Source organism: Erinaceus europaeus, chromosome 3 (genome assembly GCF_950295315.1).
Source record: "Erinaceus europaeus chromosome 3, mEriEur2.1, whole genome shotgun sequence".
In the NCBI taxonomy this organism is placed as follows: Eukaryota; Metazoa; Chordata; class Mammalia; order Eulipotyphla; family Erinaceidae; genus Erinaceus; species Erinaceus europaeus.
The window spans coordinates 155,564,476-155,578,391 of NC_080164.1; the positions used below are offsets into that span (position 1 = coordinate 155,564,476).

Consider the following 13,916-nt stretch of genomic DNA (forward strand, 5'->3'; position numbering starts at 1 on the left):
GTGCCTGCATGCACATTGTCCCACTCAACCATCTGGGCCACCAGAATGATTGACTCTCAATTATAAATCATAGTAAGTTCCTTAAAGCCTCCTCAGGACAGCTGTTACAATTAGAAAAAAAAAAGTCAAGTGCCTCTTCAAGGTCTGCATCTCTGTCTACCTTCCCCATCACACTCTGGTCACCACTGTCCTCTGGCTATTTGCTAAATGCACTACAGTAATTCCAAACTCTGTACTTGCACACGTACTCCCTCTGCTGGGGTCAGCCTTTCCTTGGGCACGCTATTATATGAACTGATGTTGCAATGATCCTCACAGACAGAAATGTTATGTGCATTGACAGTGTAAGAACTTGGCTGATTGAAGAGTGGTCATCACTGAGAATGAGTAGCACCCCACTGATGCAAAGGTGGGGACAATGGAGAAACTTGTTACTAGTTAAAGCAGACACAAAAAGGGCAAGAATGGCTGTGTGAGAGTCCCTGTCTAGATCAAAACTAATAGGTGCTCCTGATAACACAGCTCTAAAATATGGTATATATTGGAGTATTGACTTGGGTCAGATTTGAGATGCCTTCTGGTCTCTATAGCCACTTCCTGAAGCCTTCTGCAGTTAGAACCACTGAGAGATCCTCACTCAGGAAACATGGTCCCCTTCCTCTCTGTGTCTGAGCAATAATGAAGGAACTCTGGATCTCTACTGCTGTTTGTCAGCTAGCCTGTTCCTCAGGCCTCTGTCTTTAGTAGTTCTTATCTCTTCTTCATTCCTTACTGCTAACTGAATCATATGCTTCCCATGTTGTAAAATGGACTTCCTCCTCCTCCCTCTAATAAAATTATAATGCAGTTATATGAATTATATGCAATGAGTCCAAGTTGTAAAGTGAAACCTTCCACTTAAAGGTGAAAGTTTGGGACCAGAAGGAAGACAGTTCAGTGTAAGAATATAGGATTTGATTGTGTAAAGTCCTAGAGATACCAGGTTCAATCTGCAGCACCACCATATGCCAGAGTTGAGTTAAAAAAACAAACAAAAGAGCAGGGATAGATAGCATAATGGTTATGCAAAGAGATTCTCACACCAGAGGCTCCAAAGTCCCAGATTCAATCCCCTGCACCACCATAAACCAGAGCTTTGGTTAAAACAAACAAACACAGAAGCAAGCAAACTGTTTTTAAGACTTGTGAGAACCATGGTGGTTATCTTTGGGAGATGGGAGAGTGGATACACAAAACTTTGGTGATGGGCCTGGTGTGGAACTGCAATTATAATCTTAAAATCTTGTAACCAACTATTAATCACAAATAAAAAGGGGAAAATAAATACTTGATTATAAAAATAACTGTTTACAACAAGTACATACTTGTATATATGTATTGTTTTTGCTTCTCCCCAAGAGGAGGGAAAAAATGTGTCAATTATCTACTTCTCATTTAAAAAATGATTTGCCTAAATGCTTTAAACAACAGATGATTGGAGAGAGACCTTATGATACACTTCCTTGTAATACTACACTACAATTTAAAAAGATGAGATTATATTACTTTTTAGAATAAAATGATGGAATTGGAGGTGATTATGCTAAGTAAGAAAAGAGGTAAAGAAAGTGGATAGTTTCTCTCAGATGTGGAGAACAGATGACTAAAACAAATGAACTTACAAAAATAAAAATAACCAAACTGTCACCTGGACTTTGTGAGAACTGTGGTGATTATGGGGAAGGAAACAGAGAACTTTGGTAAAGGGTGTGGTGACTTACACATACTATGAGTGGAATTATACTACTGTGGAATTATGCCCCTGAAATATTAAAATTGTGTAAAACATGGCTAAATCACTAATAAAAATAAAAAGTAGACACTGATTTTTGACTGTGTGGGGTTGGCTTTTGTTCAAGGGTCAACTCTACAAATTTTTCCAGAGAGACCTCCTGCCAGAATTAATGCATAGAACTGACAGCCTTAGTTTCTTCCTCATTGATTAAGAAACCATACTCTTAGAAGTCAAGTGGTGGTGCACCTGGTTCAGCACACACACTACAGTGTGCAAGGACCTGGGTTCAAGGCCCTGGTCCCCACCTGGAGGGGGAAAGCTTTATAAGTGGTGAAGTTGAGCTTCAGGTGTCTCACTGTCTCTCTCACACCCCCTCCCCTCTCAATTTCTTTCTGTCTCTATCCAACAATAAATAAATAAAATAAATGGAGAAACTATATACAAATTTTATTTCAAAAAGATAGAAAGTAACCATATTCTTCCTTCTGATAAAGACACTCTAGCAAACTGAATAGTTTGATAGGAACTTCCCCAACCTGATAGAAAACACTGATAAAAAAAAAAAAAAAAGACTACTACAGCTAACATCACCTTTAATGATGAGCTACTTAAACTTTTTGCCTGGGTCCCTTGACTGTGCAAACAACTAACACACAGGAAGTGGCTTAGACCTTAGATGAAGGAGCTTCTGAGCATATTTTTCACATGGAATTCTGATAAATCATTTTTTGAATAAAGTTTGCAATTCAATGGAAAAGTTGGAGTACTAGAATGTCTTTGAAAACCAATATGTTAAAAAGATATGAATGGGGGGGTGGGCCATGGTGAACCCGGTTGAGAGCACACATTACTGTGTGCAAGAACCGGGCTTTGTCTATCTTTCTCTCTCCTTCTCTATCTCCCTCTGCCCTCTCAATTATTCTCTGTCCTATCTAATAAAAACAGAAAAGAAAAGAAAAGAAAAGAAAAGAAAAGATAAAAAGGACTTTAAAGAGGAAAAAAATAGCTCTGGGAGCAGTGGGTTTGTAGTGTAGGCACCGAGCCCCAGTGACAACCTTGGCTGCAAAACAAACAAAAAAATGATTAGCTTCTAGTGTATGTTAGCATATAGATAATCTTTCTGTAAAAAAAAAAGAAAAAAGTTTTAAAAGGAAGACAGAGGACCTAGTGGGGGTTGTAATGTTATATGGAAAACTGGGAAATGTTATGCATGTACAAACTATTGTATTTACTGTCAGATGTATAACATTAATTACCCAATAAAGAAATTAAAAAAAGTTTTGGGGACTAGGCAGTAGTGCAGCTGGTTAAGTGCACGTGTTGCAAAGCCCAAGTGCTGGCTCAAGGATCCTGGTTCAAGCCCGACTCCCCACCTGCAGGGGGGGTCGCTTCACAAGCAGATGAAGCAGGTCTGCAGGTGTCTCTCTTTCTCTTCTCCTCTCTGTCTTACCCCCCTCTCAATTTCTCTCTGTCCCATCCAGCAATAATAACAATAACAACAACAACAAGGGTATCAAAATGAAAAAAAAAAAAAGGCCTCCAGGAGCAAGGGGTTTGTAGTGCAGGCACCAAACCCCAGAGATAACCCTGGAGGCCAAAAAAAAAAAAAGTTTTATCAAAACTTTGATCTTGACCCTTCTCTCTTTTCACTATTTTTTAAATGGATCAAAAGACAAGAAGACAAACCAAGCACTTGAAATACCCTGGGCCTTACCCCCATCTCCACCATCAAGGCTACAGTAATAAGCATTTTAGATTCATCCAACAACACTCTGGATTATTAACACTACTTTTCTTACCTCATTAGTTTAGACAACACTGTCCTATGATAGAGGACCCAAAGACATGATTCAATTCTAGTGTGTGTCTAGCAAATTAACCCACAGACCTTATTTTACATATATGTGGGAGTAAATCAGGTTATACTTAGGATCTGATGTAATTTCAGTAGAATTCAATAGATGGCATAAAAGAGCTTTTCTCCTCAACATCAGCATGGTCACTGGTGAAATAAATGTTCAAGGAAGTGCTTGAATTTCTTACAGATAGCCAGCCAGTCAGATGAGAAGGTTGTCTTGGTAAGTGACATTTATTCTCTATGTTAAATAATAATAATAGTAATAGTAATAATAATATGGTGTTGATAGCTATTGGACAAAAACAAATCCCCAGAGTCTCTATGATTAAGTCCTGGGTGTTTCTCTAAGTGATTATTTCTCATATGCGCTTACTGTGTCTGTTCACTGGCATTTGTTTATCAGCTTCTCTGCTATTATTCTTTGCTTAGACAAAGGATTTTCTTCCATGTTTGATTTTTCTTTTATGGCACCTCATATCTTACATGACTTTCTTTTCAGAGATATTTTTGAGTTAAGAAGTGATGATTTGGGTCACAAACATCTCATGATTTTCTTACAGGGACATTGCGTTTCATCCATGTCTGTAAAGAGTGTGAGGTAGGTAAATCTTCCTGCACAATGACTCTGTATTCATGGTGGGTTTATTTTGGTTTCCTCCACCCACCTGCCCCAAATGCATTCAGGAGCTGTTTTCTGTTTCCTCAGATAACTGAAAATTTTTCTGGAGAACTGAAATTTTTTTTCTGGAGCACTACTGGTCAGGTACCATTGCAAGTTTTGCCAAAGTTTCCTAGGCTATACCCAGTATAATCAAGAGTTGAAAGTGAGTGCAGTGCATCTTTACAACAAAAAGCAAAAGATTCCTTTAGCATATGGGGAACAATGCAGAAAAGCTTTTGAGCTGGTTTCAACTCTTCTGACCAGTGGTTAATAATTAAAATGGGCAGAAAAACTGATCAGAGGGTTTTGAACTCCAGTTCCATCAGGACCTGGAGAGAGAAAAGAAAAAAAAAGGGAAGGGACATTTGGGTGTAGTAATAGGTTTATGTGTAACTTGGAAAGGAAGAGAAGATGGGACTATGGGGGGGGAAAGCAAATATATACAGATATAGAAATATAGTTGTAGAAATAATAGTTAACCCATATCTGCAACTTTAAGCAAACTGCTATAGCTTACAGTGGATGAACTGGGGATTCAGAACTCTGGTGATGGGAGTGGTACAGAGTTGTAGCCCTGTTATCTTATACTTTTGTGAATAGATATTGTCACTAATAAAAAAATGGGCAGAGAAGATTTATAATACATATATATGTGATGGAACTTAATGGGCCTAATTAACCGTGCAAGTATTGCCCAATAAAACACATCAAAGTCCTGACTTGATGCTCCCGAAGTCTCCAAACAAAGATAATTCAAATGTCCTCTATCCTATATGGCGAAGCTAAATGTAGTTAATCATGAAAATTGACATAAACATATCTAGACATGTTTTTATATAATGTATACCAAATAAAAGTAAAAGTGTTAATAGCATTTAAAAAATAAAATATATTTAAAGTATAAAGTAGCACTACTAGTCAACAAATGTTTTTTTTTCAGTAGCACAATAATTTTGACATTATAATATAGATAAGAACTCTTCAGGTGAGCTATCTTGCCAGCCCAGGATTTTGTCTTGTTCCCAGCTTTATCTCCAGTGCCTAATGCATGATCAGTAGATATCAGTAGGTATTGGTTGAATAAATCAGTGGATAAATGTATTTTCTGAGAAACCTTTTATCGTGGTGCATTTACCTTTTGAATACGACCAAATTATGTGTAGATAACACATGATAATGCAAGAAGAGTCCCAATTCAGCCACATGGATGGGAACTCACAAGAAAATCATGAGATGGTGCTGTCGTACACCAGCTATGACTCCTAGCTTGAGTTCTGAGCCATCTTGGAAGGGCTGGGATCAAAGGACTTTCCCTGAGTATATATATATTTAAAAATCTGCATTAGTTCCTGTTGCTAGTATAACAAATTATTACACACTTGCTGTCTTAATTTAACAGAAATTATTTCCTCCTTAGTTCTACAGATGACTAGAAGTCCAGAGATCCAGACATCATAAGGGCTGTACTCTCTACAGCCTCCTCCAGCTTCAGGTGGCTATTGGCATTCCCTGCCTTGTGGTTACATCACACCAATCTTCCTCTATCTTCATATGGCTTGCTGCATCCACTCCACTGTGTTTCTATTATGTCTTCCTCTGTCCTTGTCAAATAGCTCTCTACTTTTCTTTTAGAGGGACATTTGTTATTGAATCTAGAGGCTATTGTATAATCCAGAATGATCTCATCTCAAAAGCCTTTTTTTTTTCCCTCCAGGGTTAAAAAAACAAAAAAAGCACTGGGGCTTGGTGCCTGTGCTACAAATCCACTGCTCCTGGTGTCCATTTTATTTTTTTTCTTTTGATTGGATAGGACAGAGAGAAATTGAGAGAGGAGGGAGAGCTAGAGAGGGAGAGAGAAAGATAGACACCTACAGCCTTGCTTCACCAAGTGGGGCTTGAACCTGGATCCTTATGCAGGTCCTTGTGCTTTGTACTATGTGTGCTTAACTGGATGCACCACTGCCCAGCCCCTCAAAATCCTTAATTACTTTTACAAAGACCATTTGTAAAAAATGAATAATGTGTAAAATTTGCAGTTCTGAAGATGTTGACATTATTAGGGAGGCATGTCTATTTGAGGGGGCATCATTTAAACCGTTACACCATCCATGCTAAAACTTGATTATAGGGAACATATTTTTAAAAAGTCATTATGTATGTTTCTCAGGTTTCAGGGTGTGTGGTTTCAAAGAGTTTCACTTTGATTGTTAGTGTAGTTTAATGTAATTATTTCATGTGACATATATATTTTTCCCTAGGTTTTGCATCCACATCAAGATGCTCTGAAGAATTTCACTACCCTAAACATTAACACTGTTAGGAGTAACTGCTGTTACAAAATGACTAAAACTTACTCTATTGTCTTCCATTTAATCATCATCTTCATGCTAATAGTTAAGATCAGAACTCTACTATCTGATGGAAGTGATGTTTTAGCTGACAGATCAAACAGGACTCTCATTCATATTCCCAAGGATCTACCCCCCAGTACGACAATCCTAAATGTTTCACACAACTATATATCTGAGCTTTGGGCTTCTGACATCCTGTCACTCTCAAAGCTGAAGATCTTGATAATGTCTCATAACAGAATCCAGAATCTTGATATTAGTGTTTTCAGATTCAACCAGGAATTGGAATACTTGGATTTATCTCACAACAAATTGGAGACAATTTCTTGCCACTCCACTGCGAACCTTAAACATTTGGATCTCTCCTTCAATGCATTTGTTTTCCTACCCATATGCAAAGAGTTTGGTAACATGTCCCAGCTAGAATTTCTAGGGTTGAGTGCAAGCCAGTTACAAAAGTCTAGGTTGCTGTCAATTTCCCATCTGCACATCAGTAAGGTTTTACTGGTCTTAGGAGACTCCTATGGGGAAAAAGAAATCCCTGACAGCCTTCAAGACCTGAACACAGAAAGTCTTCACATTGTTTTTCCCCTGGGGAAGGAGTTCCATTTTAATTTGGATGTGTCAATCAGTCAGGCAGTAAGTCTGGAACTGTCTAATATCCAGTATGTGCTGGAAGATGGTGGTGCATGTTCTTTCCAAAATGCTCTGAGGAAACTTCAGAAGAATCCAAGGCTATCAAATCTTACTTTAAATAACATTGACACCACTTGGAATTCCTTCATGATGATTCTCCAGTTGGTTTGGCACACAGGCGTAGAATATTTCTCAATTAAAAATGTGAAACTACAAGGTTGGTTTCATCCCAGAGAGTTTAATTATTCTGACACTTCACTGAAATCCTTGACTATACATCAGGTTGTCAATAATGCATACAGTTTAGAACAAAATTCTATCTACAAAATCTTTGCAAATATGAACATCCAACATTTCACAGTGTCTGGTACACCTATGGTCCACATGCTTTGCCCATTACAAACTAGCCCATTTCTGTATTTGGATTTTTCTAATAATCTCTTGACAGACATGATTTTCAAAGATTGTGGAAATTTGACCAAATTAGAGACTCTTATTTTACAAATGAATCAACTACAAGAATTTACAAAGATAGTTTACATGACCAAGAAGATGAAGTCTCTACAACTACTGGATATTAGCCAGAATTCTCTAAGGATTGATGAAAATGAAGGAAATTGTTCTTGGACAGAAAGTTTATCAAGTTTAAATTTATCTTCAAATATACTTACTGAGTCTGTTTTCAGATGTCTACCTCCCAGGGTCAAGGTCCTTGATCTTCACAGTAACAGAATAAGGAGCATCCCAAGAGATGTCAACAATCTGGAAGCTTTGCAAGTACTCAATGTTGCTTCCAATTTTTTAACCAACCTTCCTGGATGTGGTGCCTTTAGCAGCCTTTCTGCACTGATCATTGACTATAACTCAATTTCCAGTCCATCAGTTGATTTCTTCCAGAGCTGCCAGAACATTAGGTCAGTAAAAGCAGGGAACAACCCATTCCAGTGTACATGTGAGCTCAGAGAGTTTGTCCAGAGAATGGGCCAAGTGTCAAGGGAAGTGGTAGAGGACTGGCCTGGTTCTTACCAGTGTGACTATCCAGAAAGCTTTAAGGGAACTGCACTAAAGGACTTCCACATGTCTCAGCTGTCCTGCAACACCACTCTGTTGATTGTCACCATTGTGGTCATTGTGCTGGTGTTGGGTAGTACCACGGTCATGCTCTGTATCTACTTTGATGTGCTCTGGTATCTGAGGATGATGTGCCATTGGACCCAGACCCGGCAAAGGGCTAGGAACACTCCCTTAGCTGAACTCCAGAGAAACCTCCAGTTCCATGCTTTCATTTCATATAGTGAACATGATTCCGCCTGGGTGAAGAGTGAATTACTACCAAACTTAGAAAAAGAAAATATACGAATTTGTCTTCATGAGAGAAACTTTGTCCCTGGGAAGAGCATCATAGAAAACATTATCAACTGCATTGAGAAAAGTTACAAGTCCATCTTTATTCTGTCTCCCAACTTTGTACAGAGTGAGTGGTGCCATTATGAGCTCTACTTTGCCCACCACAATCTCTTTCATAAAGGGTCTGATAACTTAATCTTGATCTTGCTAGAACCCATTCCACAGTATTCCATTCCTAACAGTTATCACAAGCTTAAAGCTCTCATGGCAAGAAGGACTTATTTGGAATGGCCCAAGGAGAAGAGAAAACATGGACTTTTTTGGGCTAGCTTAAGAGTATCCATTAATATTAAATTGACAGAGCAAGCAAAAGAAGTATGTCATACACAAATCCAAAATATTCTTACTACTTCTGCTTTTTGAGATTTCAACAATAACTTTATTTTCATTTATCAAAATCCAAACATTAATTTGAATTTATGATGTAGATGAAAATGTGGAATTTTTAAGTTAGCTATTTACATATGGCAATAAGTATTAATAAAGTGACCATTTTCCTCTTTTTTTACACTTTCTTTTTGCAACCATGATTACTGAGTCTCCATTTCTGCATGAAGTACTGGCCCTCTTAACTGTTTTCTTTTTAATGTAGATAGTGAGAGACAGAAGCAGGAGAGGAGAGACACCACAATACTTTTCAACCACTTGTGAAACTTCATTTGCAGGTGCTCCCCTGTAGTGACTGGAGGCTTGAGCCCAGATCCTTGTAGAGGATAAAGTGTGCATTTTGATTTGAACAGTTAATTGAGCCTGCAAGATAGATACATGCACTCTCACTTGGAGAGTGCATTTATTTTGTCGTAGGCACAATGCAAATTTAAGCCTGTTCCCACCACTCACCAACTTGCACTAAAGAAAGCTTTGGTGCTATGGTGTCTTTCTCTCAATCTCTATCTGTTGCTGTTTTTATATATGAAAAGATTGTCCTGAAGTAGTGAAGCCCCAGTGATGTCAAAGATAATAAATAAGTAAGTAAATAAATAGTTAATTTCTAGTACATGAGAGACTCATCTTTTTCTTTTCTAGAATAGAATTCATTGAATGCATAATGCAATTAAGAGAAGACCTGCTCAGAAAATGTCAGTGGTATATGTCCCTACGTGCCTGCGTCAACATTAGAAAATAACACTTTTTTTTGTTTTTGTTTTTATTTTATTTATTTATTTAAGCAAGGAGACATTAACAAAATCATAGGTTGGGGGGGTATAACTCTACACAATTCCTGCCACCCAGTCTCCATATCCCATCTCCCTCCCCAATAGCTTTCCCATTCTCTATCCCTCTGGGAGCATGGACCCAGGGTTGTTGTGGGTTGCCGAAGGTGGAAAGTCTGGCTTCTGTAATTGTTTCCCCGCTGAACATGGGCATTGACTGGTTGATCCATACTCCCAGTCTGCCTCTCTCTTTCCCTAGTAGGGTGAGTCTCTGGGGAAGTGGAGCTCCAGGACGCATTGGTGGGGTCTTCAGTCCAGGGAAGCCCGGCTGGCATCCTGATGGCATCTGGAACCTGGTGGCTGAAAAGAGAGTTAACATACAAAGCCAAACAAATTGTTGAAGAATCATGGACCCAAAGGTTGGAATAGTGGAGATGAAGTGTTGGGGGGATACTCACTGCAAACTCTAGTGTACTACTGCTTTCAGGTATATATTTGCCCTAGTTTATGCATATGTGTGAACATATGCTCTATCTCCTGGAACCTGGTCTATATCTAGGTTTTAGGACTTTGTCAGTAAGTGAACCACCTGGGATGGAATTAGAGTATACTATGAAAGGAAAGGTCTCACCCAAGTGATGAAGCTGAAGGGTTGTCATTCCACACCTGAAGTCTCTGGATACCATCTGAAGTGAAGCATTTGGGGTGGCACTCGTTGTGTTGATTAGGTTGCAATCAGTGGATGCAATATTATTTGATAAGAATTGGGAGAAGCATATGGGAAAGTGGGCCCTACCCTAGAGTCCCAGGACTGGGGGAAGTTTAGGCTGTATAGTGGAAATGTGAGGTTCCTGCTGTCTTAGGGTTCAAGAAGACAATGGATAGTTACTGTTAGCATCACATTATTTGGTAATTGGGTTAACTTTGAAAAGTCCCTTTGTTAGACATACAATCAATTTTCCCCCTCTCATATTAATTAAATAGTGATTTATATGACTACAATTTAATAGGTGTGTACATAAACACCATTCCCATCACCAAAAGATTGTGTCCCATCCCACCCACCCACCCCCCCCACCAGCACAGGAAGCCACATGTCCACAGTCCCGCTCACCACAGGGTTTTTACTTTGGTGCCCTACTTTCAATTTAGTCAGATCCTGCTTTTAGCTTCCCTTTCTGATCTTCTTCCTCAACTTCTGTTGATGAGTGGGATCATCCCATACTCATCTTTATCTTTCTGACTTAGCTCACTTCCTTCTAGCTCTGACCAAGATGGGTCAGAGAAGTTGAGTTCATTGTTCTTAATAGCTGCATAGTATTCCATTGTGTATATATACCACAGCTTTCTCAGCCACTCATCTGTTGTTGGGCACCTGGATTGCTTCCAGGTTTTAGCTATTATGGATTGTGCTGCTATGAACATAGGAGTACACACATCTTTTTGGGTGGGTGTTATGGAGACCTTGGGGTAGATCCCCAGGAGAGGAATTACTGGGTCATATGGAAGGTCCATGTCTAGCCTTGTGAGAGTTTTCCAGACTGCTCTCCACAGAGGCTGGACCAATTTACATTCCCACCAGCAGTGCAAAAGGCTTCCTCTGTCCCCACAGCCTCTCCAGCATTTGTTGCTGCTGTCCTTTTTGATGTATGCCATTCTCACAGGGGTGAGGTGGTATCTCAATGTTGTCTTTATTTGCATTTCTCTGACAATCAGCGACCTGGAGCAGTTTTTCATATGTTTGTTAGCCTTTTGGATCTCCTCTGGAGTGAATGTTCTGTTCATATCCTCTGCCCATTTATGGATGGGGTCATTTGCTTTTTTGGTCCTAAGTTTGCTGAGCTCTTTGTATATTTTGGTGATTAGTCAGTCTCTTGTCTGATGTATGGCATGTAAAAATCTTCTCCCATTCTGTGAGGGGTCTCTTTGTTTGTGTGATAGTTTCTTTGACTGTGCAGAAGCTTTTCAATTTGATATAGTCCCATTTGTTTGTTTCTGCTTTAGTCTTCCTTGCAATTGGGTTTGTTTCATCAAAGATGTCCTTGAGGTTTAGGTGGGAAAGTGTTTTACCAATGTTTTCCTCTAAGTATTTGCTTGTTTCTGGTCTAACATCCAGGTCTCTAATCCATTTGGAGGTGATTTTTGCTTCTGGTGAGATAATGTGGTTCAGTTTCATTCTTCTGCATGTTTCAATCCAGTTTTCCCAGCACCATTTATTGAAGAGAGCCTCCTTCCATTTATTACTTTGGTCCCCCTTATCAAAGATTAGATGTCTATAGGTGTCAGGGTTTAGTTCTGGGCTTTCAATTCTGTTCCCCTGGTCTGTGTGCCTATTTTTGTTCCAGTACCATGCTGTTTTGATTATGATGGCTTTATAATAAAGTTTGAGGTCTGGGAGTGTGATGCCTCCATTTCTGTTTCTTTTCCTCAAGATTGTTTTGGCAATTCTAGGTGTCTTTGTTTTTGTTTTAATCTCTGTTGCTAAGTTGATTATTATAAATGCTGGACTCTGCTAGAAGGGTTTCATCTTGGTCATAAGAACCCACCTAGCCCTCAGAAAAGGCAATTTAGAAGTGTGGAGGTTCTTCAACTAATGTTGGGAATATAATTGGCAGCCGAACAACCCAGCTTTCTCACCCTATTTTTAAAAATATAAATAGTGTGTCATGTACTTTGCACTCTGAGTATATTGGTTTCCTTTCTATTCATATTGCATATTTTCTTTCATTTCAGGGTGTTTACTGGGATCAACTCTGTAATACATTCCTTGTAACTGAATATTTGTATCAGAGTCTGCATTTGTGTGAACAGAAATTGTGAGTTGAATTTTCTGAGAATGGAAGTCTTGTTGGGATTCGAGTTATCTGAAATGGTGTGCATGAAAGCTTTTGTTGTTGTTTCGTCAGGAGAATATAACTGATGTCTTCTGTTTCTATACATTGCCTCCCTGATTTCTCCCACTTATAGCAGATATTTTTCATACTCATCAAACTCCTTCTAAAATCTCCTAACTTTAACTTCTAAATCTTTAACTTCTGTCAGGCTCTCCAAATCCTTTCTTATAGTTGTTTCTGGGGACTCACTGCCCCAGACACTTTTTTTTCCAGAGAGAAAGAAGAGACACCATAGCACAGAAGGTCACTCAGTATGGTAGTAGCTGGCATTCCAGCTGGAGTCACCAGCCTCAAAAAGCAGACATGCTCCCAGGTGGTTATCTTGCTGGGCCTCCAAGGTCTTTATTGGCAAGAGGCCAGCAAAAGCTTGCAAAAGCAGTTGTGTAGTCTCACTTCACAGGAGAGACCATAATCAAAAATAGTTCCATTTTTATCAATATATCAATGGAATAAGCATGTCATATAGTAATACTAGGAGGGCTAAGTAATCTGGCAATGTGTATTAAGAAAATCAAAGCATTCATGGCCCTTTCACCTGGCAATTTCACTTCTAGAACTCTAACCTAAGAACATAAATTGAAATATTAAGTAATGTTGACAAACACTTATTCACTGTATGTTGAATTCAGGAATGTTGTTTGCACAAAAATTGAAACTTTTTAGGTTGCCAACAATAGAAGGAAGTGCTATGTACACATTCTCAGTGACACTGCCATATTTACGACCACTACCAATAGTGTTACTTTTGACCAGCAAAGTAACTCATTCACGAGGGGTGTCTGCTTTGTCATGCATGCAACCCAGCCTCCAGCCAGCTCACTGCACAGAAGGAAGTATTTTTTTTCTTTTTTTTTAAAAAATATTTTTTATTATATACATTTGATAGAGACAGCCAGAAATAGAGAGGGAAGGGGGTAGTAGATAGGGAGAGAGACAGAGAAACACCTGCAGCACTGCTTCATCACTCACAAAGCTTTCCCCTGCCCGGGTCCTTGCACACTGTAGTATATGACTCAACCAGGTGTGATACCACCCGGCCCCCCAAAAGGAAGTTATAGTGCTGTGGTATTTTTTCTTCTCTCCCACTCACTCTCCCTCTAAAGTCAGCCTGAAGCAGTGAAGCCCTGGCAATGACCAAGAAAAAAGTATACCTAATTAAGATGGCAAATTTTATGCTATGT

At 39.0% G+C, this 13,916-nt stretch overlaps 1 protein-coding gene across 1 annotated transcript; it reads left to right on the forward strand.

Moving 5' to 3' along the window:
* The first annotated feature begins 4,173 nt into the window (after positions 1–4,173).
* TLR1 (toll like receptor 1) lies at positions 4,174–9,684 on the forward strand. Its single transcript, XM_007522803.3, has 3 exons — positions 4,174–4,230; positions 5,711–5,785; positions 6,552–9,684. Exon 3 carries the CDS (start codon positions 6,633–6,635, stop codon positions 9,048–9,050), a length of 2,418 nt encoding a protein of 805 aa, XP_007522865.2. The 5' UTR covers positions 4,174–4,230; positions 5,711–5,785; positions 6,552–6,632; the 3' UTR covers positions 9,051–9,684.
* The last annotated feature ends 4,232 nt before the right edge of the window (positions 9,685–13,916 follow it).